A 26,221-nucleotide genomic window follows, 5' to 3' on the forward strand; every position below is an offset into this window, starting at 1 on the left:
GGTTTCAGTGTAATGGGGCAAGCTTTTCTCAGGAATCAAAAAAAAGTAAAAGCACATAGGCATCCACATTTCCCAGTTACGGGTCCACCAGACTCCATTTGATCTGATTTCATTCCATGCATACAAGTTGCAGTATTTTGAAGTTGTTCCTGGTCTGAGCAGAAAGCTGGGCCAGATAAACTCCAGACTCCTTCCAACCTAAATTATTTTGTGATTCTGAGCCTCAGTTTCCAAGCTACTATTAGATCCACAGATGACTGAAAATAAAAAAAACCAAACAAACAAACAAAACAACACCTCAAAGCTGTAAAATACCTTTAAGAAAGGTAACTGGAATCGGTACAACTGACAGCTGAAGATGGACAGGAAAAAAGAAGGACAGACAATTCCAATAATCAGAGACTGAAATCTAGCAATATTAATATGAATTGCTCCTTTTTCCAGGTGAGAGAAATCAGTTATGACAGCAAGACAGTCTATCCTGGCTTGAACTCTCAGCTACAGCAACCTATCTGTAGGTAGCTAACCAATAGCATTTTAAGTTGCCTTTGCTAGCTTTCATATTAGTTTATTTGGTAATAGAGGTAGGATCTACTTCAACAATTCACTCGACTGGAGCAGAAGACAGCTTGATGTAGTTGGTCTGGAGGCTTTTCAAACCTTTCAGCTATAGGTCTTCTCTGCAGCACACTTGGATTGTGGCTTACAGTTGAATTTCCATACACTAAAACCTCTGAGAGATCTAACGGTCATGAGGAAAGTGAAAACAACTGTGGGGTGCAAAAAAATCAAAACAAATCATCACTTGGAGTGAGTTCAGTAAAGGGCCACCAAAATGATCAGGGACTAAATCACATCCTTTATTAGGCAAATGGGCTTGTTCAGCCTGAAGAAGAGAAGGTTTGGGATGGGAGGGGGAGGGACAACCCCAAAAGCAGCCTTAGAGCACCTATGCTGAGGCTATCTAGAAAACAGGGCCAGGCTCTCCACAGCAGTACACATCAGAAGGACAAGAAATAAAAGCATAAGATAAAACAAGAGAGGGTCAGACTGTATATAAAGGGGAAAAAAAAAAAAAAAGTCCTCCCATGAGCACAAACACATACACAAATTGCCCAGAGAAGCTGTACAGTCTCCATCCTTAGAGGTTTTCAAGATACAGCCCTGAGCAACTTGTTCCTACCCCATATCTGACCCTGCTCTGAGTAGGACGTTGGACTAGAGATCTCCTGAGATCCCTTCTGACAGGAATTACCCTATGGTTTTACAATAATAATCTACTCACATTCCCTATGATGCTGTTACAAGCTCCTTCTACTGAGTAGCATTCAGACAGTGATCTTCATAGTTTTAGGAAAAAAGGATCATTTCAAGAAGCCCCATAACTTTTAGCACCAGACACTGGAAATAACAAACTTCATGTTGAGGAACACTGGATACTATCATTTCAATTGGTTTGTATTATTATTGTTGCCAATGTTACTCTTCGAGTCAGACAAGGGAAAAAAAATGAACACACACACATATTTGTTTCACACATCTGTGTAAGACATGAATCTGGGCCAAAGCATTGGAAAGCCTTCTTGAGATAGGCCAATTGCAGTGGCCTAAACAAAAAAAAATATTCCCCCAAATTAAACCAACATGCAGTGACAAAACTTATTAAACAGGTAAAATGTCAGGGCACAGACTAAATTAAGTAGATTAAGTCACGGAAAAGCCTTATGAAAATACTCTCTTTGCAAGTTCCTTAGCATAAAAATAAACCACAAGAGTGGGAGTAATTTTGTTTAGAAGGTGTTCTTTTAAAACCCAGGACATGCTGTTGTGATAACTTCAAAATACTTCAGTCCCATGTGCCACATCTGACAAAAGCACTCAATTGCTAACTTGCATTTTACTTTTAGCTACTCATTTCAAGGCAGTGGAATAGCAGCACATATGATCTAGAGAAGCTGAGGTTCTCTTCATACTATGATTCAAAATAAGAGTTTCTAGCCAGAACAGGTTGTGGTCCTACAAATATGTATGTGGTGTTGCAAACAGAAATTCGTTCGCCTACATATTGTCAACTGAAGAAAGGACAGGACAGGTAGGGAAAATTCCTGTTCAATTCATACCATCATCAACCCAAGCTGGATTTCCCACAGTGCTAGTACTTGGATTCCAACACTCACAGCACCAAAATGAGAATTATGAGGGTATTAATATTCTTGAGATTTGATGTGGATTGCAGATTGACAGAATGTAAAGCAGATTCACCACAACAGATCCAGCTTCAGTTTTCCACGGCTGTGTCTCACTGCTGCATTATTGATCTGTTCTCCACACAGCAGCTTCGCCTGCGCAAAGTAACGAAGTGTAAGCAAGAGCCTAGTACAAAACAAATGGGGCTTTTATGCACATGCCACATTTCCTCATAGTATCTGAAAGATTATTTCTATGTATTTAAGTAAATAGATGCATGTAAGTATTTTCAGGGCCAAGAAATGCTTATCATTGCATACTTTTAGAGTTGCACTGCTGGCAATTTGGAGCACAGCCAGACAAGCATTACCTTTCTGTAGCTACTTATGTAATTAAGTATTTTAAGGTTTAGGTTCACAGATATTAAATCATCTTGTAGGCTTTCTGGTCGCTGCTGAAATCCCATAACAGAAAACAGGAATCTATTTTGAAATTGTAAATTACCACCAAACATGGGATGATTAAGACATAATTCAATATTTTTACATGAAAATAGATTCATTTTGCCAATTGATAAACCTTCGAGTTATCTTTTAAAGAAAATCTTGTTTTGCTGGATATTTACACTAGTGTAATTTCTAAGAACATCATAACAAGTCACATATACAGAAAATTTATGCAGCTCCTTCTGTTTAGAGAACATACACGTGCATTTTTTTAGCATATTTTAGAAAATAAAAGAAAAAAAATGTATTTGAGGGTAATAGTCAGCTCCACTACACAAGGTATGGAGGGAGTTTTATTCAGCCTTTAAACATTTCCTGTGCAGGACATTTTCTCTAGGGAACTGACATCAGAATCCTAAGTGTGGGGAAAAGAGTTTATTTCAAATTTGTGTCACTACTGCCTATCCAATACCTAGCAAAGTCTTCAGATAGCTAAACATACCTGAAAAATCAGCCTTCATTCACATTGTTACATAAATTTAAGTCCTGGAGACATGAATTCTAGCTTCTTGAAGAAATTCACTGAGTAGTGGTTAGATGAAGGTTGAAATAGCTTTTCTTGCAGGAAGTACTGACCTGAGCTTCCTTAGGCATTCAGCTGATAAAATACTGAACACCTTCTCACCTCTTCTCTCCACTCAGCAGGAATGGATGCAACTCTTACCAACGCCACCCAGGACCGGGATGCTTAGAGGAGGCAGCCAAGGGTCAGCTACCACTTCATCTAATTGGAACTAATCTGCATGTGGCACAGCATGGCCTGAAGCCAGGAGCAGGTTTAGCTCCACAGATGGATGATTTCTTCCTGTCTATTCAGATCTTCCTTTTCTCTCCCAGCATTTAGCACTGGCCATGATTAGCAGTTCTGTCTAATGGATTTTCCAGGATCTAGGAGACTACATGCAGGAGACTGCACATCCACTAATACTCTCTGTACTTGTAATTGCAATACAGCAGACGGTAGAAGACCATGGACAAAATATGTCAGGAATATACAAAATAGACATGGGTCTACTTAGATGTGACTTTAAAAGAAATAGTAGCCTGCTAACTGATTACTGCAAAAACTAGTAGATATTTCCCCCCACCAAGAAAAGAAAGTTGTAGATAAAAGCTAGATTATAGCAGTACAAAGACAGCATAGCAAAACATTATCTAAAAAGACTGATTATACAAGTACTTTATGCTAATTTTTATGCTCAAAATTTCTCAAATGCTGCTTGCCTTTTCAGATGAGGAAACTAAAATGACTAACATTTAATTACCACCACAAGTGTATGACCTAGTTTCCAGTCCAGTGCCCAATCTACTACAATATTTTGTCTCCCTTGCTGAAGCAGAGCTCACTAATTAAAGGGAGAACAAAATGTACGTGCTTATATTCATTATATAGCCCCGAAGTATGACAAAGAAAGCTTCAATCATATGTTTAAAGATTTGTGAAGCGTACCTCAAAGCAATCCAGAAAGGGGGTCTATTACTCACACACTCTGTTTAAATTGCTAGTGGAACATTATGACAGTTAAACTGTACTTTCCTGTAGTCACTGATTCTTCTTAACTGTGTTTTACTGAATCCTCTAAATTTATTCTGCAGTAAGGATGCAGTGAGCAACTGTAGAACCAGAAGAAAATTATATCTTGCCTTAAACTAAATTAAAAAGTTTAGGAAATAACATTAGTTTGCAGGGTGTGTTTCTTTACCCTACAGATTATAATTTTTTTCTCTAAGAATTACACCTTCAAAGGAAGCACTTGCTTTTTATTTTCTACTTTGAGTTTATTCACGTTCTTCAAGAAGCAGGAGAGCTTGGTACCTCAGACACCCTGGCAGGAGAGCAGAGACTCCGGTTTCACGCAGACTCCTGACCTGGCACACTTTTGCTCTTCTGGCAAACGCAAGGCCAGCGGCTTTGAGACAGAGCTGGGCTGGTTATGTTTCTCCAGGTAAGATGCAAAGCAAGATGTTCTACTTTTCCTGAGCTTAGATAAAGTGTTCCTTTCAAGCAGCTGCTGAGGGCGGGTGCTGAAAGCCACCCTCAATGCAGAAGAAAAGGAGCACAGTGAGGAAGACACCTTTTCTGATATCTGTTTACATAGACTCATCTACATTTATTTATTTATTCTCACCTACAATCAGCGTATTTAGTTCAACCACTACAGTGTTCTAAATGTAAGTATTTGTATGCTCAATACAAAGTAAAAAAAAAAATAAAATAAAAAAAACCCCAGAATTATCAAGCTATTTTAAGGGCCATTTCTTATTTCTTTACCTGACCCTTGACTGACCCAATAAATAGGCAGCCATGCCAAATCCCCTATCACATGAGCAAGAGGAAGGCTTTATCCAGCCTTTGCTTAGCAAAAGCAAGGCAATTGGTAAGCCCCATCCTTAGAGAATTTGGCATGAAAACTTGTCTTAACAAAAAGCAACAAAACAAAAACAGATAAACCACACTGCTTTTATGCTCTCCTAAGACTATAAAAATGTATGCCTTAAAGACATAAATTTACATGCCTTAAAAGACAAACAGCAGATGTCTTCATATTTTAACTCTGTTAAAAATTATAATACTTAAAGCTTGTTGTTACACATAAGCTATGCGTAGAAATAATATACCAAAGTTCACTGACTTCATGAATAGATGTTCGTTACATACAAACTCTAGTAAATTTTTTCAAAGAACTTCAGTGAACACCCTGTGCAGAGGAAAAGCTTTGAAGCATAGCAGGGAACCAGCTCTCCTTCACCAGGCCTGAAAGCTTTAGATGAATTCCATAAAATGAAATCTACACTTGGCCGCAGCTTGAAAAAAACAAGGACTTCAGCGAGAAAAAGGTGGAAAGCTGGTGTCACTGAGCTTCAAAACATTCCTGGGAGAGAGGCGACTTGAAACATCCCAAGACGCAGTTGTGTTGGAATCAGAAGGGCAACTGTCCCGCTTGGGCTCTGAACAAGAGCAAGGCAAGAATTTCAGAGAAACCTTGGGAATGAAGATGTCAAGCAGTCACCTAAAACATATGATCTGAGAAAGACTGAAAAGCCTAGGCAGAGGGAGGAACAAAGTGCTGCAAGATCTCACTTCTGCAGAAGGTCCAAGAGCCTGAATCCCTGTCCCCTGGCAGAAGGCTCTTTATTCCTCCCCCAGGACTTGCTCCCAGGACGTGACTTTTAACAATGGCTTATGCCTGGGCAAAACCAAAGCTATGTAAACCTAAGGACCTTAAGGAATTAATCCAACAGCACAAAATCAAGAGTTTGAGATGTATTTTCATAACAACTTCCATTTGCCTATAAACAGCAGCAGATAAATTTACCTTTCAATAGTCAGTATCTTGAAATCCAACAAGGATTTTATTCCATGTATTTACCATGGGCTAAAACTGCTGAACATGTCAGCATTAGAGTTCAATATTCTGTAACTGAAAGAATCTTAAAAACGTTTTTTCAGCTCTTAAATTACTCTTGTACTTTAGGTAAATAAACTGAGTTGTAATTTTAACACGTTTAATGATGGCAAAAAAAGTCCTAGAAAATCTTGAGAAGTCCTTTATAAGAGTTTTAGAACTATACACTTAACCAGCCATCAGCTAGAGAAGTACTGCATTTTATTCTGACTTCTATCTGCAACTGCTGAGCTCTTTCATACTATTTAGGTAAAGAAGCTTTACTGCCTCTTTTGTAAATACACCTCCACACATAAATCTGCTTTCTAAAGTCAGGTGTCTGGAATAAGAAATCCAATAAATCAGCTAGACACTAGTACTGAAAATGTTATAACATGCTTCATAATCACCACTATGCACTCATCTCCAGGACAGATTTAAGGCAGAGATTTTTAAGTCATTAGTAAAAGGTAAAATTATTTTTGCCTTTGTGGAAAATTGAATGATGTATTTCATAATCATTGCTTTGCAAGAATTGTTATGTACTACCCAATTTCCATGCCAAAAGCAAACTTAAAAGTTTATCACTCACAAGCGACAAGAGGAAGAAAGCTGAACTGCAATATCTCATCTGAACTGGATGCCAAAATCATTTAGTACCTCATAGCACCTCCTCCGCTCCAAAGATACACACAATTCATTAATAAGACAGATGAATCTAAAATACTAACTTAAAACTGAACACTGAGTTTATTTAAGCAAAGTTACATTGAACGAAAGGTGTTTATCATTTTTCAAACCTCTTGTAGGGACATTTATTTTATGAAAGAAAAAAGAAGAGGCAGAACAGTGAGTTTAGCTTTAATATTAAACTTACTATTACAGAAAAAAAAAATCAGATTTTCTAAGCCAGAAACAGGTAACTGTTGCTGCTTGAACAATAAAGAAAAAAAACCTAAGCATAAACATGCAATGATAAAATGCATTGCTGCTCCATGCCTCATTTGCATTTTAAGAGCAAAACAGTGATGAATGTGCTTTCTGAACCCATACTAAACAAGGACATCCTGACGTATTTCTACATCTTTGGCTGAAAGCCACGAGTAGTCAGAGCATAAGAGAATTATTACGCTTTTTTCCCCCAGTTCTATGGTATGTATTCTTTATGTATAGAAAAAGTGTTTACTCCACACTTCCTCTGCTTCCACTACATTGTAAACAACCTCGAGTCCTGCACGGAATATTGTGTTTCACACAGGAATAGGCGCTAACAGTATGCAAGTATACTGCAGATACTGATTTCAACAGAAAGTACACAGTGCCTGCAAGAATTGCCTCCAGGGTGCCCTGTGACCGCCTTCTCCCAAGTCAAGACTTTTGCTTCCTGAATTATGCAACAAATTATATTAGTAAAGCACAAGATTTGATAAGATCAAAATTTGTTTTCTTATGCATGCAATTCAGAGAGGGTTTTTTAATTACCTCCTAAAATAAAACCTATACTGAGCAATATGCATAAAATAATTCTCATGCAAAGTTGGAGATCTGTTTTTAACAGAAACACATTTAGCTTTCTCCATAGTGTTTGGGGTTTTTTTTCTCTGAATCACCCAGAGATTTGGACTATTTAAAGTCATCTTAATTAACAAAAACTTAGATACTATAATATTCATCATTTTAGATAAAATTAGAAAGGTTGGACTAGCCAAAAACATTTATTTTGCATACTGAATGAATATGTCAACGTTTCCTTCTAAATAGGCTGCTAGGAATCAAGTTTTAGAAGCCTGTGGAGGTTAAAGGCGCTCAAACTCTTCACGAGACAAAGAGGTTTGAGGTTTTTTTTTTTAAAGTCTTAATGCACCAGTGCTAATTACATGACAATTTTGCAGCAGCTTCCCTTCTTGTATCCCTCTACCATTAATTTACTCTCAGCTTACACTACTAAAACCAGTATCAGGATCAGGTCCGTAGTCCTTTCTCCAATATCACCCTACACAAATTTGTCATCCTCATAAAAGCCATGAGCTTATTTGTGATTATGGTCCAACCTAGACTCCCCATGGCTGTACCATGTGTACCATGGCAGTCCCAGCTCCTGGAGGTGTCTAATGTGCATCACGTTGACAATCCTATGAGGCAGTCTGAAAATTCTTACTATCTTGCTACATGCCACGAAGTCATGAAAATTAGTTCAAAATTATAACCCAACACATTATGACTACATGGCAAGTTTCTTACTTCTCTGAAAGTGCATCATTATTCTACTATTGGCTTTACCAAGAAAACCCTTGAAATATTTCTAAAATGTACATTCATGGAGTCTCAATATACTTGAGAGCAATCGTTTACTCCTCAATTAAAGATATAATGCTACTTATAAAATTGCGATTGAGGGGGAGAAAGGGGAAGGTAAAGAAAAGAGTGACTGACAAAAGTTCAATCTATGTGGCCTATATAGGGTGAATATTAACAAAAATTATGTCTTTTGACACTTTCTTAAAGTAACTATTAGACGATTTCCCCTATTTTGCTTGACTTCATCCATGACTGATTTTTTCTGAAGATGGACAGACATAAAGCATGTTCCACAGAGAGCTTGCACAGCTGCAATTTCAGAACCACGAGTCAATTCATAGTTACTGAGAACAGGACACCCACAATAATTATCGCATCTTAATATATCGGTAGACGAGAGGTTCAACATGAGTGGGCAATGCGCCCTTGCGGCCCAGAAGGCCAACCACATCCTGGGCTGCATCAAGAGGAGCGTGGCCAGCAGGTCGAGGGAGGTGATTCTGCCCCTCTACTCTGCCCTGGTGAGACCCCACCTGGAGTACTGCGTCCAGTTCTGGAGTCCCCAACACAAGAAAGACATGGACCAGTTGGAGAAGGTCCAGAGGAGGGCCACAAAGATGATCAGAGAGCTGGAGCACCTCTCCTATGAGGACAGGCTGAGAGAGTTGGGGCTGTTCAGCCTGAAGAAGAGGAGGCTCCGGGGAGACCTGATAGCGGTCTTCCAATACCTCAAGGGGGCCTACAGGAAAGATGGGGAGAAGCTGTTCAGTAGGGCCTGTTGTGTTAGAACAAGGGGTAATGGGTTTAAATTAGAAGGAGGTAGGTTTAGATTAGATATGAGAAAAAAATTTTTTACAATGAGAGTTGTAGAGCACTGGAACAGGTTGCCCAGAGAGGTGGTGGATGCCCCATCCCTGGAACCGTTCAAGGCCAGGCTGGATGAGGCTCTGAGCAACCTGATCTAGTCAGGGATGTCACTGCTTCTTGCAGGGGGGGTTGGACTAGATGACCGTTGAAGGTCCCTTCCAACTCTAACTATTCTATGATTCTATGATTGGGTAAGGTAGGTTTCTCACATCTGCAAGCCCTGCTAGGAAGCAGTGCTGCTGACTGTGCACAACACCCTTCTCCATGAACGATAAGACAGAGTATTCTAGTGTCAAATTTGTTCTCTGCCTCTGACTAGAAACCATCAGCATCTTCATTTAAAGATTTTAATTCCTATGTCAGGTAAAACACTGGAAGCACCAAAGCCTTTGCCTGGTCTCACAAAAGTTAACGCATAGTCTTTCTACTCTACCTGTCCATTAGGAAGTTTATTCCAAGTCTCACCTATCCCAGTTTTGCAGACACATGGCTACTGTTTCAAGTTTGTCCGTACCTTTGCTGTACAAAGTTTTGGCTACCATATATTACAAATTGGTAATCCTACAACATTTTATTGCCTTTTTCCTATACCAGATTTAGCTCCTTGATGTTGTGTTAAACCAGACAATGGAGATAATTACTGTAAAACTATTCCCAGTTCCCTGCACTGCCCTGGCACAAAATAAAGAGAAAGGTCTCCATGAAACAGAAGGACATTCAAACGAAGCTTAACTAATGCTCTACTACTGTCAAACTGTATTACTGTTTTTAATCATGGCAAAGGAGACAGACAGAAAAATTCAGAGAAGACCAAAAGGCCTAGAAGCATCGGCCAGAGTCCCAGTGATGAGGCACCTCACCAGCCAGTACACGCACACAGCGCTATGTGTTACAACACCTGGTTTCTGCTAGTAGAGACGTAGCCTCTGCACCCACTTCTACAGAAGATAACTCAGTGGATGGTCACAGGGTGTGTTCCTAAAACTGGCACTTTTCCTAGTTATACGATAGTTTTGGATCTCACAAAACCTCCTGTTGAAGGCAGATGATCCCTTATTTTCAGAAGCTGAAAGACTGAGCCTTCCTCCAACGATGGCCTTGGTAACTTCACTGGAAAAGTCTTTTTAAAGTAAGTTCACGAATCACCATCTTTTCAACAGAAGATCATGTGTGTATACCAGCATGAAATCCAAGGAATCCTTAATTCATACCCATTTACAATCTAATTAATTGATGCTTGAAACATTTCAGTGCTACTGTGATATCACAGCAGCCATGCAAAGAAAAATACACACAATTCTTCAAATTCAGTTCCATGCACTAAAGCTTTGTTGATAGGCATGTACATGCATCTCTGGGTCAGAAGTTCACAGGTACTTGTCTCAGTGGAACAGGCTTAACTCAGTGCTGAATGGAGATGATGAATGCGTAAAGATGAAAGGACATCCATTACTCTCTAGCTGGCAGGTCCTTCCTGGCACTGCACCTGTGCACAGTGAATGGAATTGGTCTGCCTTTTTTTTTTAAGCATCCAACCCTGTCCAACATAAAACAGACAAACAAAAATATTAGAAGTCCCACTTCTATTAATGCTCACAGAAGACAATTTCTTCTGTCTTTGTTTCAGGTACATGGGAGTGAACAGACTACCCTGTGCATCTCATTGAACAGGCACACAAACCCAACAACATTCTTATTTCTGTTCTTTTCCACTCTTTCCATGCTAGTCTTCCAGCCACAATGGGCCACAGAGCTGTCAGACAACCATCATGCATTTGCTTCAGGCAGGGGAGCAGAAAGGACACCTTACAATAGCTCTTCAGATGTGCAGGGAGCACAAACACTTGCTGCTGTGGCTGAAGTCTCAGAATCAAGTCCTCCGGCAAATGCTGCTTTGAATACTTCTTCGAAACAACTGTTCCACTGTAAAATTCTCTAACATAAACTGGAAAATCCTCATTCAAGGGTATTAATATTACATTTCAGACCTCCATCAATAACTTATTTAGCACAACGGCAGTGGGCCACAGCCATCAGAGCCTGGAGTAATGAGACCTTCGGTGTGAAACGCCGCCTCAAGCCCTGCAGGCCTGGGCTAGGGCAACGATAAGTGAGTCACACACCAAAAACACAGCTTACCTGAGCAGGCGAGGAAGGAAAGGGAAAGGCACGCCAAAGCAGAGATGGCATGTTTTAACTTGGGGTCATGGGTTAATAAGAAACATTGCTGTCACACGCATTTCACTTCCTCCTCCCCTTAGAGAGGGAAGCAGGGCTCGAGGGAGAGATGCTTCTGCCTGCTACAGCCGCAACTTCTTTCTTTTTCAGAGGCAGCTCGGTACAAGACAGTGATTCAGCAGAATCTGACGCATAGAGTGAGAAATGCACAGTAAGAACTTCTGGACTTTGAAATATGCTTCCTCCAGAAAGCACAAATATTCTCCGCAGTTTATTTTACCTAGACTGAAGTCCAATTTCTGAGCAAGTTCTTATCCTACTTATTGTCAACATCCATAAATAACAAAAGTTCTGTGCCATTCTAGAAAATCTAGTGTAGAAAAGCACATTTAACCCATTCTAAATACACAAATCCTGTTTGCGAGGTGCTGTGCCAGGATTAGTGCTTCTATTCAAGTAGCTTTTACAACCAGTGGGCGTAGGATTCCTCAGTCTAAAGAAAAAAGGTCAGCCTTGTTTGCGTTCAATTACTGAAGTTCACAAGAAAATTACACAACTGAAAAGTGTTTTTAATGCCCTAAATAGCAAAACAATTCTAGATTTCAGCTTCCTGTGACAACTCATACCAGTATTCAGTTGCTATTACTGCTATATAGCTTTCTACATAACTTCCCCATTATTTTCTTTGCTTTTCATTCAAGTCACAGAACTTTGTTCCCAACTCACTGTCTCAGCACTCTTTTCATAACTGCAAGCAAAGAACTGGAGGCCAACAGGAAAAAAAAAAAAAAATATATATATATATATAACACCAACCACAGCAACTTACCTGCCTGGTCAGGAGCAAAACACTAGGAGGTAATGAACACTGCAGGCTGTATACATAAAATAGAAGACAACGGTAAAATGATCTGATTGAAATACTTTCTGCTTTTCCCAAGACTTTTTCCTCATTAATAGAATCATAGAATAGTTAGGGTTGGAAGTGACCTTTAAAGGTCATCTAGTCCAACTCCCCTGCAAGGAGCAGGGACATCTCCAAGAAGATCAGGTTGCTCAGAGCCCCGTCCAAGCTGGCCTTGAAAATAGTATGCAGGACAAACCTGCCTTGAAGTAAGAAAGGTGGAAAAAAGCACAAAATTTATTTTTAAAGCCCCTTCACACATACTGTAAATAAGAGCACTCATACAAAAATCATCCTACATCACAGCTCCTCCCTCATACCTCAAGAAGGTGACTTTAAGAAGAGAAAATACACTGTCAATGTCATAACCTCCTCACCCAGCCCTGTGGTATCCACAGGTGAGCCACCACTGAGCTTACGCCCTTACCCAAAACCCAAGTGTACAAGGTAGCTGCAGTTTTGTCAGTCTACAACTTACGGTTCTGATTCTTAAAGAGCAAATGGCTCTGGTATAAACCAACCTCACACTTGAATAACCTCCTATTTTAGGTTGCCATTACATAGAATGGCAACTCTTGTGTCAGAGACCCAAGTAAAAGATCAAAAATTCAGTGCTCATGAAACACACAGGCAAAATCGATAAAAAAATCACTCTAAAAAGTTTCAGACAAAGACCAGATTGATCAAACCTTTTTTTTTGTGCTAGCATAACCACTATACTATTTACTCTTCTCAAAGACCAGAAAAATAGCATGTGCTTACCCCTATCAAGATGAAAACTGCTCTGCTAGGTGATCTGATGGAGTTAAGAACTGGGAAATATTACTGTTAAAAACTACGAAGCTGTAAAGGACAAAAAGTTTATAGAAAAAAAAAAAAAAAGGAGGTAGTGATCAACAACTACACCTCAAAAAAAAAAAAAAATTCTCCCCTTACTTTCACATGGAGCTGACCATCTTCGAGTCTAAAAGATGCTATCATACCTATTACCACTTAACATGAAATCATCCCTTGCAGTATCAAGTAACCTCCAGAAAACCCTTTTTTACAAATTAATATAGATACTCCTAACATGCCATTTTAAGGAATGTTTTCCTCCTCCATCCCCAGCTTCATCAGTTTTCTTCCCAGAGTATCTATCTACAGCTAAGGTAAAAGCAACACTCAGTGAGCACTGGCCACTGCAGAGGACCCAGCCGAAGTGCACACAAGTTTAAGATGTGAAAATATGAACGTTACCAACAGAAGGAAGAAGAGGGGGGAAAAAAAAAAAAATTCTGCTGCTTGGTGTTTGATAAAGAAATAGATTTATTTAAAGGAGCTTCTTAAAGGTTTATTCTCTTTCACCCATCAGATAGAGAAAATCTCACTGGAATGCTGCTGATTTTTTACTGAGCTCTGGGTTTTCCGAAGCGAGGGTCACCAACAAATGTTAAAAGTCATAAGACCTTTGTTATGTGTCACCCACACTATTCACATGATTATACTTTCTCAAAATCAATTTTGATTTTAGTGAACCAACTAACTGTACACAGAACAAAATATATCTGTATTTCCCAGGCATTCTCTTCCCACGGTCTGAAACATAGAAGCAAATCAGGACGTCCATGCTTCTCTTTAGCTCAGATAACAAACTTCACACTTGAATTTAAAAAAAAGAAAGTTTAGAATTGTTTTAGTAAATTAGTACACATAGTCTATATAATCTGACAAGACAGGTAAGCATTCATATCTTAAGAACCTCCCAATAAAATGCTCATTCCCTCAGCCTGGAATTGTTTATTCTTAGACAGCATCACTAGAAGTACCCTTCGCCCTTTTACTCCTCCTGAGGGATCCAGTTTGGCCATCATCAGAAATGAGACATTGGGATAAATGGACTTTTGGTCTGTTCCAGTATGGCTGCTTTATACTAAAGCCCATAGTGAGTCAATGGACTCACAGACAGCAACGAACGTCACTGCGTAGTGGAGGACCCACTAAGATCCAAGGGCATCGCATACAGGAGGTGGCAAGGATAAAACATCAATGCCATTGCAGGCAGGATTGAGATTGGGAACTCCTGGATATTCAGCAGCCACATCAGACAGTCTGTTCCAAAGTTCTCCAGTGCTTTAGTGCAACTTCAATAAAAGGAAAGAAAAAAGAGGGACCAACAGTTTACAGGTGCACAACACTTAGCAATGGTGATAGTCAGGGGAGAGGGGTTAAAATTAAGCAGCTGGGGAGTGATTTAATGGGATCACTTCTTTCTTGTTTGCTGAATCACTCTGCAAGAATATGAAAGCAACCTGGAAGAAAAGCACTCCTCCAATGGTGAAAGTTTCTCAATTGAGGAGTGTTTAGACTTGGCAACTTACACAGGCTGCAGGAAGAGTTTGGTACTGAAATACTTGTTTGCATATCTTCACACCAAGATTCTGAAAATAAGCAGCTTTGGGAAACTATGATTTGTTTAAACAATACCAAAAGGTAGAAAAATTAATGATGAGATTAAGGTTTTGTGTTAAATCACAGAATGATTTGTGTGCCTTAAAATAGCAAACTTATACATTGAATAAAGCATAAATAAGATTTGTAGTAGCAGTAGAGCAAAGTACTTTCACACTTCTGTAACTCGTCAGCTTACAGAGCACACAACTCCCAGCCAAACAATGCGGTCTATTTCAGTGAAAAGAAGTGAAATTTTGTTTGTCTTCCTTGTAATTGCTGTTTACAATGTGTTTAGTTGCCTGAGGGAAAAAGATACAATAAACAAAAAGGTTGTAAATACACTTCTAAACACTGTGAACCTAACAGCTCAGGACAAGAAACTGAATCGTGATTATTACCCATAGACTTGGACACGTGTCCTCAAGTAATTAAACTCACTGTGTTACGATCTGCTGTTCCTGATAATTGTTGATGCGTCATCACTGCTGAGATGGGGCAAACCACTCGGTGACCTTGTAAAAGCTGCAATGGCTTTGGATGTAGGCAAAATGCCCCACGGGGAAGGGTGAACAACAAAACACCCAAACATTTTTTATTAAGCTTTTCCTCAGTGAAGTTTGTACATGTTCGTGAATCACCGACAAAGTAAAACATAAAAGATTTAAGAAGGACAATGCCTAGGGCTTCAACGTACTTCAGTGCTTAGTATGTCCTGAAAATTTTGTCATCCAGGTAGAAGCAGAGGACAAAGTGGAAAAGAAGAAACTTGGAATTTGGGTCTTTACCCTGACATTTCTACAGCCCTTTCTCTCAAGGTTAAGTGTAAAAAGTGATGGATGCACTGAGTGTGCAGAAATCCAGCTTTATTGTTGGATAAGCAGGGCACTAAATGGAGACGGGTATTAAAAAAAAAAAATCTAGCTCCTTATTTCTTCTTACATCTATTTTTAACGATGTCCAAGTAAAAATGGATCCCTGTAAAATTTTCCTTTAAACTTGGCTGAGAAAAGGAATGCATTATTTGAGGATTCAAGTCCCAGGCTTCCATATATTGCAGTATACTTCAGCTTTACCTGCTTGACAGGCCAGCTGCCTCAGCTTTTAAGAGGCCCTGAAAACATAATCTCTTATTTCTGTATGAGTCACTGCTAGATACCACTACTCAGGACTTAAAGCCTACCTTTGCCAAGTAGATGCAAATAGGACTCTCAAAACGGGCACCATGTCCAAAAGAAAGTGCTGATACTGAGCAATTGCAGCTCTGAGGGCTCAGGAGATAGCAGAAAGTTCTAGTGCTCCTGCAGAACTGCAAACAATTCCTGTACTTTAGAATCATTAAAGGAGATATTTTATCTACTTCAAGTTGAACTTGCTGCAATCTGATGCTTGTTCAACAGCCTTGGCAATAGAAAGTGAACTGAGATTACCTGCTCCCATGCATGCAGCCAGGCCACAACCTATCAAACTAGCAACAATGTTCGCAGTCCTCAACATATTTGGCAACAAAATATATACATATTAGAGGAGTGTGTGTATATAGTGTGCGTATATATGTGTATAGTAGGGTGTAATACATCCACACCCACCAAAAATCACCTGTCTCTATCAGAAAACTGGCTTACCCATTCTTCACGAGACCAGGACCAGACTCTCCTCGCAGGCATAGAGACCAGAGACTTCATCTGACCTTTTCTAGCACCAAACTCTGCATTAGCTGGGTAGATGTGGCTGGTAATGAACACAAATATACTTTCCCCTGCTTCTCTGCAGTACAGTACGTATGTGCTATACCGTGGCTGAGGGGGAAGAGTAAAGCCTAAGCCAGGAAATCAAGCAAGACTCTTCCTCTTTAGCACCTCACATCCAAGTGTGCTGTTCAGAGGCAAGATGTACAATGTTTGAGGGAAAAAGGTAGCAATAAGTCTGCTTTGCCTCCAAGTGCTCTTTTTGTATTCCACATTTTGGAATAAGTCTTATTTTTTGTTTGGTTGGCTTTCCTGGTTGTTCTGAATCAGACTTTTTCCATGAATACTGCAGCTGCTCAAAAGCAATCCTGAGTGAAACAGCCTCTCATTGGTTTCTTCTTGGGAGTTTTACATTTTGGTTAGTTTTCCTTTCACCTGACCTCAGGAGACCTTCTCAAGCCTACACACAAAGAGACATAAGACAGCCTCTGAGGAAACTTTGTAGTCAAGCTCCAAGACTAATAAAAGCACTATTCATCTAGGTAATATATGGAGTTTTTACTGATGAGTCAACCTATCCAGTAAAACTAGAAACATAGTTTTTGTCAATTTATACAACTCAGAAATAAGTAAAGTGACTGTATATACTTTCTAATGCAGAGGTACAAGTCAGAGCACTAGAACTAACATTTAAAAGCAATATGCAAGAGCAAAGTTTGGGCTAAGAACCTAACCAAGGCATCATGTGCTAGGTGTGGTTTGTCACTTACCTTTGACTTGACCCATTTTTCATTTTGGCAGCAAACCCCAGGCCTGCCACACCAATGAAGCAATGAAGTATTTTACTATCTGAACTTTGCATCTTTATCAGAGCTCTGCAAATACACACTTATTCAGCTTTTTTTTTTTTCCAAATTGATTTGCAATGTTTAGAAAGTTTTATCAAGCTGAGTTACCATTCTCAAGCAATTTAGAGATGTGCTAAAAAGGTTTTGTCATGCTACGGCATCTCTTGAAAGCTGACCGCATTTGCTCATGCGGAGCAGGGGGGAAACTGAAGCTGAATTTTACAGCTGCAAGTAGAAAAATGGTGATAAAAGGCCTTTTCCACCTGCCAGGCTTACCCACAGGAAGCGAGGTAGGGCACCTGTGGGAAAGAGGGCTGGAAGAGAAGGAAGGTACCGGGAAAACAGGCACGGCAGCGGGAACTCGCATCGCAGCGGCGGAACTTGGAGCAGCATCCTCCCCCGGGCTGCTCTGGAAGGCAGAGAGAGGACGGCGCCGCTGCCCTCGGCGGGCTCCGCGCCCCAGGGCCCGCACGGCGCTCGGTGCCGCCCGCGGGACCCCCGCCGCCCCCCGAGAGAGACGAAACGCCGCCCGGCCCTCAGGAACTGTCCCAGCCACCCCCGACCCGGCGGCGGCCTCGGCCGCTCCGCCGTGACAGGTGGCGGCGGCGGCGGCGAGAGGCCGGCCGGCGCCCTCCCCGCCGCAACGGGCCCGGCTCGGCGGGCAGCGCCCAGCCGCCGCAGGTTTTGCCGGCCGGGGAGAGGGAAGGGAGCTCCCCTCCTCAGCGACCCGGGCCGCCGCGGCGCACCTGCCCTTTACCTTGTTGAGGTGGGGGTCGCGGAGCACCTCGTAGCCCCTCTTCATGGTGACCTGCAGGGGCCGGCCGGCGGCCTGGCTCTCGGCTGCCTTCCCTGCTTGCATGGCGAGGCTCGCTGCGGTTCTCTGCCCTCAGGTCGCGGCGGGAGGGGAGGTGAAGCGGTGGCAAAAAGCGGCGGCGGCTCCTCCTGCTGAGGTGACCGCCCGGCGGGGTGGGATGATCCTGCCGGGAGGGAGGGGGCAGAGCCCGGCAAGGCGCTGCCGCCACCGCGAAGGCGGAGAAGCGGCGGAGGCGGGGGGTGGGGGGAGGAATGGGGTGTCACCGGGCCGCCGCTGAGTCACCGGGCGGGCGGCCAGGTGCGAAGCGAAAGAAGCGCGGGGGCGAGCTGAAGCGCATCCCCGAGGACTCGCGGGGGAGGGCCACGGGCCCGCACCTCCCGGTTCTACGAGGAATTTAGACCACTCCTCCTTTTACTGCTTCGCAGAGCCCCCCCGTGCCGGTGAGGAACGGGCTGGTCCCTAATCGCCGGGGGACATCGCTCCAGCCGCCCCCCCTCAGCGCCACGCTGGGTTACACGCAGGGGCCGGCGTTGTCACCCGGTGCAGGGAGCACAAGCAGCATCACGCTGTGACACAGCTCACGGACCCGTGAGCCGGGGGAACAGGCCCTCCCGAAGGCTGGGATCCCCAAAACCCTGCCACACCCAGAAGCGAGGCCTGCGCACGCCAGTAACGGTCAAGTTTCACTTTCATTCCATTATTGAATTATGAAATGCAGCCTTTCCCGAAGGGGATGAGGCTGCGTAGCTTTGTGCGGTCGGCAGCAGCAGCACCTGTTTGGTGTAATTAGCTTTGGGTCGGGGAGGGGTGCGCCGGTTTCAGCTGTGCCGGTCAAGGTTACGCCTGGTCGGGATGGAGAGTATCAGGGCAGAGCAGGTGTTCCCCTGGTTTGTACCTCTCTCCCCGACTTTTGTTTGCAACGTGCTCTGAAATTGTTTGCATACAACCCATTGTGTACGGTATGACTGTGGCTTTATTCCTCTAAATTCACATGTGTAAGCAGAAATTACTCCCATACAGATACTGTAACCCTGCTAGAGATGTTACACAGCTTTAAATGTGTGGCTACAAAAATACTCAAGGATAGAGGGTTTTGCTATCTGTTGTCAAGCAGCAACAAACAGATACAAATTTTACAGCTGTTTTAAACTTATTTCTTCACGTTTATTCTACAGGCCGTTTTTCCGTTCTATTACCTCATATTTTATTAAAAAAAAAAAAAAGGTTCCCACAGAATCTGGCTTTTCCTGAATTTTCTCTTATGTAGCTCCAAAAACTTAATTTGGGGTTAATTATCAAAGGAAAGCTGGAGCGGTTCCAAGTCTGTATTTCTGGAAACTTGATTCACAAGTCAGCAAAAAATTCAGTAAATAAACCTCACCCTCACTCCACCATCTCAGAAAGAATTATGGAAAGCAGTATTAATAAAAAGTTGTAAATAAATTTTGGATCTGGAGTCTTTCTGACTAATTATTCAGTCTTCCTTGAATTTGTCCAGATAGCCGAATATCTACTTAGCCAAGTCCTGAATTTTACCTTCAGTAGGTATCAGGGGCATCAGGGTGGCATGTCAGGTCTGTCTTAGTCATGGCAAAATTAAAAAGCAACATAGAAACATCCTTTTTCTTTCTTTTGTGGGTACCCTGAGACTGTTCTGATGGAATGTTAACTCAAATGTGATATTTTTGTCAGAGAGAGCGCAATGTTTACTGATGTAATTTTTACCTTAGTGTTGCAACACTGTCTACAAAAAAAGCCTCTTTGATTTATGCCAAAACTCACTGCAACCACTATGAGTACCTGTTCCAAGGTCTGACCCCTGCTAAGGGCTTGTCCTGATCCACTTCACTCCAGTTATAAAAAGTATATAATGAAACAGTTAATTCAGGTGATGTCCATTTGGATCTATGTATATTTTTAAATGTAATCAGACTTTAGAAACAGTTTTCTACTGTCTTTTAAGCACAAATTTACTCCTCCTTGTCTTCCTGAAAATAGAATTTATTCCTGTTTGTTATTTTCAAACACTCATAGAAACAAAATCATAACTGTTTCTTGGGATAAATGTGTCCCTGAGTTGTAAAAATGGCAACAGACCTTTTCAGCTCAAAAGAAAAACCGAAGAAACAAGAAAAAGTGGTGTTTCTTGTCACTTGTAGAAGCCTTGAGGCCTGTAACGCTTTAGCATTAGATGGGATTAGTAGGGATTTATTTAAAGTCTGCTGCTAGTGATTGTTTTCCTTGCTAGGCTTTATAACCTCCTATGAGTTTTGCCAGGCAGTTGTCTCACTTTTGCAGAGTATCTTTGAGGAAGATGAATTTTAGAGTGACCCTTAAGTAACCATATCTAAGACCTCACAGCATTTGAACGGCAAAACCAGTTCAAAATGGGTCAAAGGAATAATGTTCAGCAGTTACATCTGCAGTCAGCGGTGGTTATTTCAAAAGAGGACTGCATTGCACAGTAAAGCTATAGTTACAGGAATATAAATAAATATTTTTAAAATATTTTCTTATGGCTATATTATGTGATACAGGTATTTTTGCAAATGGTAGCCCACATTCAAAACAATTATTAATGAGCGCCAAACATTGTTAAGGTGTTTCTGACAGAAAATACAATGGCTTTCCCCTTCTGGCAGGCTCCCAATTCTGTTTCTATATGGTACACTTTTAAGACTCCTCCTCAAGATTTTTTTGTAAGTACCTGTAGTTATGGTTTCCTCCCACCCCACCATACTGTAATGAATTAATTTACAACTTACTGATAACTTCTTGAGTGTCTCCAATCTCCCCAGATGTACTATGGATATATGAAAAGCTCTATTTGAAAAAGTCCTAGAAAATAAGACTAGAAGGAACATTGGTCATCTAGTGTACCTTTGTATCTCATCCTAGTGTTAAAAAGCTCCCGTAGATCAGACTTCACAACCTGCTTTGGCAAGCCAACAGTAAGGAGAGAGAAGTGCAGGAAAGAAAATATTTTTTTGTTGCTGAAGTAGTTAATTAAGATGACTGACTCAGTTTCAGTATTTAAGCATGGGAATTCCCTGTTTCAGACTGGGACTGATGAGAGGATTTGGACCCTCTCGGACCATTTTTCTGAAATACTGTGGGGTCTGGGATCTCCATATCCTGTAGTCCTGCTGCAGCACTGGGGAGAGGTTACCTTCAGGGCTACTGGTTTGAAAAAAGAGAAAGGGAACTCCTACATCCTCATCAAAGCATCATATGAACTACTTTTTTTGGGTGGTACTTGTGTTTCATGTCTGACTTACCCCATCAAGATCCATAGTTGATCTCTTACCAACTGACGGTAACTGTTGGGTGCCCACTATGGGCCACAGGGCTCCAGCCGAGACCTCACCAGCCCTGGATCGACAACGAGCTTCACTTCACATGTTTTACAGATGGCAATTCCCTTTATACTTCTCAGCAAAATGTTTGCTTTTCTTGCAATAGTTCAACCTCGTTAACTCATGCTGGGTTTGCGATCCAATATAACCCCGCGTCCTTTCCTGCAGGGACACAGCCTGAATGATTTGGCAAGTCAAATTTAGCAGAGACACAAGGTTAGCTTTAAAAAAGGTGAATTGTTTAATGATTTAAAAATAGAACCGCAACATTTTTAAGGCTATTATGTAAACATGTTACAGGAGCAATTCAGACTTGTGCTTGATAATTTGAAAAATAGATTAGTTTTTTTTATCATTGGGAAGCATATTTTCAGTTAGTTAAGCTGAAGAGGAAGCAAAAATTAAACAGCACAAGCAGCACAATGTTATTGTTTAATTTTAATTTTGATAATTTTTTTTATAATATAAAACTGTTGTTTGTAACACAAAAGTGGATTTTCTCTTTTATTTTACTTTAAACTAGACAATGCAAGAGAGGAATCTAATGGTAGTTTTGAAATGCTCAAAGTGCCAGTACCACGGGGCACCACCAGCCCTGCCTGTCCCTGCCCACCCCCTGGGGCTCCCCCCACCCTGCCCATGGCCCAGGACCCCATTTCAGCCCCCTGGGGCCGTCAATCCCTGCCCCAGTGACGTCGCAGCAGGGCCAGTTCACAGCTCCACCACAGCCCTGCCTGTGTCCGGCCATGGGCCCCGCTGGCCTGGACCCTGTCCACCCACGGGCCAACTTCCTGGCCTGGCCTCAGCTGGCCTCATTGCTGTGGACTCACTCAGCTATCATGGAGCTGTATTTGACCCCAGTTACCATCACCGGGCCTGACCCCTCTTCACGTTCCCTGCTCAACCTCAGACCGACCTGCATGGATTTTGCCCCCGGCTGCGCCCAGCCTGCCCTCCTTCACTGGAGGTGGTGGTGGGATGGGCCCTGGCTAGTGAGACCCGGCCATGCTGGCCCACATGGGGAGCCCCCAGGCCCACCAGCCCCTGCCATGCCCTGGTGTGGCAAATGCTTGTGAAGAAGGCAGAGCCAGGCTCTTATCACAGATGAGGAGTGCAATGCCAAGAGGCAGCAGTTGCAAGGTGCACCTGGAGAACGTCCAGTCAGGCTTAAACATGACATTTTCCACCAGAAGGGTGTTAAGCACCAAAGCAGGCTGCCTAGAGAGGTCGAGGAGTTTCATGCCTGGAGATTTTCAAAACTTGACAAGACAAGGCCCTGAGCAACCCAGTCTGGCTTTGAAGTTAGCCTTGCTTTGAACAGGAGCTTGGGCCGAATGAACTTCAGACATCTTCTTCAACTTGGACTGTAATTCTGTGGGTAGTACACTGCTGAAAATGAGAAATTCTCCAAACATGTAGGCATTTCTACAAGAATTTAATCACAGCCATAAAAGGCTGTTCCTCCTCGTGAATCCACCAACTTTCTATGATCTTGCTCCTCTACTTCTGTCTCTTTTTCTACTTAGACCTATATCTATTTGGCCAGTGAGATTTTTACCCAGGAGAACTGTCTTCAGACCCCTCACACTTTAGCCCTGTCTTGCAAGGATTTTATCCCACATGCCTTAAATCTAATTAAACTGTTTGACTTCAACAAGTGATGGTAAATATCTTAAGACTCCATAATTTTGGGATTTGATGCCAGATTCATAGAAATGCTAAAATTATTTTGGTATAACATACATAATATATAAATATAATAAAACATTAAAAATAACTGTTGTGATTTTTATTAGTTGATATTGCACAGTCAAGGTGTTGCAGGAAAAAAAGCCATACCTGGCTTACACATGTCGTTGTTGGATGTGTTGAAGCACTGTCAGAGAATATCCACGTGTACATAGTACCATTAGCAACTTCCATCAGCTCTCAAGACCGCTGTAAAGCAGGGAGAAAGACACATAGAAGTGGCTGCATGACTATATTTGTGCTATCATGTGTGATATCATGCCTATCATTTGTTCTGCACACTATGCTTGAGGTAGAATGAGAATTGAATTCCCCACATCCCACTGTTACTGTTTTGACTTGTAGACCACATCCTTCTTATTATAGTAAATGTAGCACAAGGCAAACAAAACAGATATGCCCCAGGGCAGCATGTTCTCAGAAGATATTCTGGCCCAATTTATGATTCAATGAGACTAAATAATGCTTAAAGTAAGCATCCAAACTTTTTTCAGTATTTGTCCAAATAGTCCAGAGATTCCTAAGAATTTTACCATTAAAAAAAAAAAAAAGAAGATAATAATTCAAACTGTATAGGCCTAACTATTCACTGCTTTACTTGTCACTTAATCACACAAGAACAGATCTAATGTGAATAGTAATAGGTTTGTAAAGCCGATCTAAAATGCTTCTTTTTTTGAATATAGAGACACTCTAGAATGACTTATTCCCCTACATAAAAGCATGGAAAATCCCTTCTCTTCAAACTCTACAAAACACTTGAAGCAAATCTTCCTTGAAATATCCTTTTAAAATTAATTTCTTGAATTGGCTGGTGATGAGGAATGTAGAATATTTCTAGATCCCCGAGCTTGCTTGTCTGAAAGATACGAAATCTTGATAGTGCTATCTTTTAATCACTAATGCAAATGCCTTCAATCAACACTACACATAGTTTTAGAAATTTAGATGTGCACACATATTTACGTCTCAGATATTTTAGAGATAATATGTAGCAGAATGCTTCAGATTACTAGAATTAAAATTTTTTAGACTGTTTGGTTAAGTGTCCCGGAACAAATTTTTCTTGGCTTTGTTTTAGTTGTGCTAACAATGAATTTGGAGCTGAGGATTATTCAATGCCAAAATGAATTTACTATGACTTTATGGTATGATTTATGTTTTAGTACTGGGAGTTCACTCTCTTGCTAGGAATATTAGGATTTTAAAAAAGACCCCAAACAGCATTTTTACTTAAATTACTCTATCAGATGTATGTTCCAGCAATAAGAGTGGAAACTCTATGAGACTCTTTTCATTGTTTATAAAAATGGGGTGAATTCTTTCAGCTAAGCCAATTACAAACATAATTCCAAACAGCCTCACCACCTTTAGGATAATTTTGGAATAGTATTAGTGAGTGTATTTCCATTGTTTGCTTCCATTGGCACCATGGTTATGTCTAGCACAGTAATTTTAACGGTTTAGCAACTGACAAAGCATGCTCAGAAATTTTCCTTTTTTAACTGCTTCCTCTCCTATGCAAGGGCAGATGATTTGGGGAGCCTGTAAATGGCTTTTTCTTTTCCATGTGCTAATTACCATAAACAGTTTAGAGATTGTCCCACAAACTCCATTTTGTTATCCAAATCATTAGCAATGTTAAAAACAAACCTCTGACAAAAATGTTGGCAGAAGCTCAAGCACAATTCCTAATTCGTCAGAAACCCTTCCTCGTGCAAAGGAAGCTGTGTGGGGTCCATTACATGCAGTTCACTTGCCAAAGCACAGGAGGCTTAACGCAGGAGATTCCAGCCATGCTTAGGGTTTTTTATATACAAATCATTTAGACAAGACCAATTAAAAGTTAAAATCAGCTAAATCAGCAGGGAAGAAGAATGAGGCAAAAGTTGTTGCTACAATGAATTGCTACCACTCTGCTTGAACAGGAGTCCATAGGCTAGGTACAAGGAATCACGGGTATCAACGGCTATAATGCTTGGTTCATTACTATCTGTGAAAGGCGTAGACAGCTTCAGCAAGTGTACAAAACACAAGGGAAAAATAATATTGTTTATAATTTTATCAAGCTTAGCACCTAAAAGAGAGCCCTTGAGTAAGGGCTTGTGAGTAGTCCCCAGAGAGGGTTCTTTTGAGTTCACGTTTCACTAGAGGATAAAGAAAAACATTTCTCTCCAGCTGCTCTTGTAGTCATTCTCAAGCTTGTAGTTATTCAGGTAGTAGAAGTAACTTCCATGAACTTATTCAATCGTAGATCTGTTCACCTTGTCCTCCAAAGAGCCATTCTACACAGCTCTATAGAGGCCCTCAGAGGTCTGAATACTACAGCCTTTTCGCAGAGATTATGCACACATTAAATTCTTAATATGGAGCCAACAAGCATCTAACAAAGATAAAGAAAGCTGTATTCCTGCACAAATAACAATAACTTGCCATACCAAAAATCCAAAAGGACGCCCTATTTCTAAGACAATATTTTAAAGATGGTAATTTTCAGTTTTGCCAATATGTTCCAAATAGCATTATGTCCTTTTACAATGTTAAGATTATTTCTTTTGAAACTCAATTTGTAAAAATGTCTAACATTATTTTCTGTCATGCCAAAAAATGGAAATAACAGAGATTTTGTTTAAGCAGCAAATTGTCTGATTTAAAGTGGTCATGCCCAAGTTAATTCACCACTACTGTGAATTTTCAGTTACACGACAGTGTTGACAGGGTTTCAGAAATAATGTGGCGTTGTTGCCTGTGCATAGCAATTAGTTAGTGGCCTAGTTCAGATGAGAGTTTCAGTGTTTTATAAAATGTCCAAAGAATAGCTGTCCCAGTTAACATAATTAACTGCAAGGGACAGCTGAAGGGAACAGTTTATTTATTTCGGGAATCATTACTGAAAAATTAAATAAATTTGGACTATAAACAAGCTCCAGGGAGAAATATGAGCAAAAGGGAAATTCTAGGTAGAGTACATGGACTGGACTAATAAAAACATCACTACATGGCCCTAGAT

The 26,221-nt window shown here is 41.0% G+C and overlaps 1 protein-coding gene across 1 annotated transcript in view; it reads right to left on the reverse strand.

Annotated features, from left to right (window-relative positions):
* Window positions 1–18,444, reverse strand: part of ME1 (malic enzyme 1) — a 177,032-nt gene extending 158,588 nt beyond the window's left edge. The window contains exon 1 of the mRNA XM_086745759.1: window positions 18,050–18,444. Coding sequence (XP_086601885.1) covers window positions 18,050–18,151 — 102 coding nt within the window. The 5' untranslated portion in view covers window positions 18,152–18,444. The remainder of the gene's footprint in view (window positions 1–18,049) is intronic.
* Between the last annotated feature and the right edge of the window lie 7,777 nt (window positions 18,445–26,221).

Source organism: Chlamydotis macqueenii, chromosome 3 (assembly GCF_036417535.1).
Source record: "Chlamydotis macqueenii isolate bChlMac1 chromosome 3, bChlMac1.mat, whole genome shotgun sequence".
In the NCBI taxonomy this organism is placed as follows: domain Eukaryota; kingdom Metazoa; phylum Chordata; class Aves; order Otidiformes; family Otididae; genus Chlamydotis; species Chlamydotis macqueenii.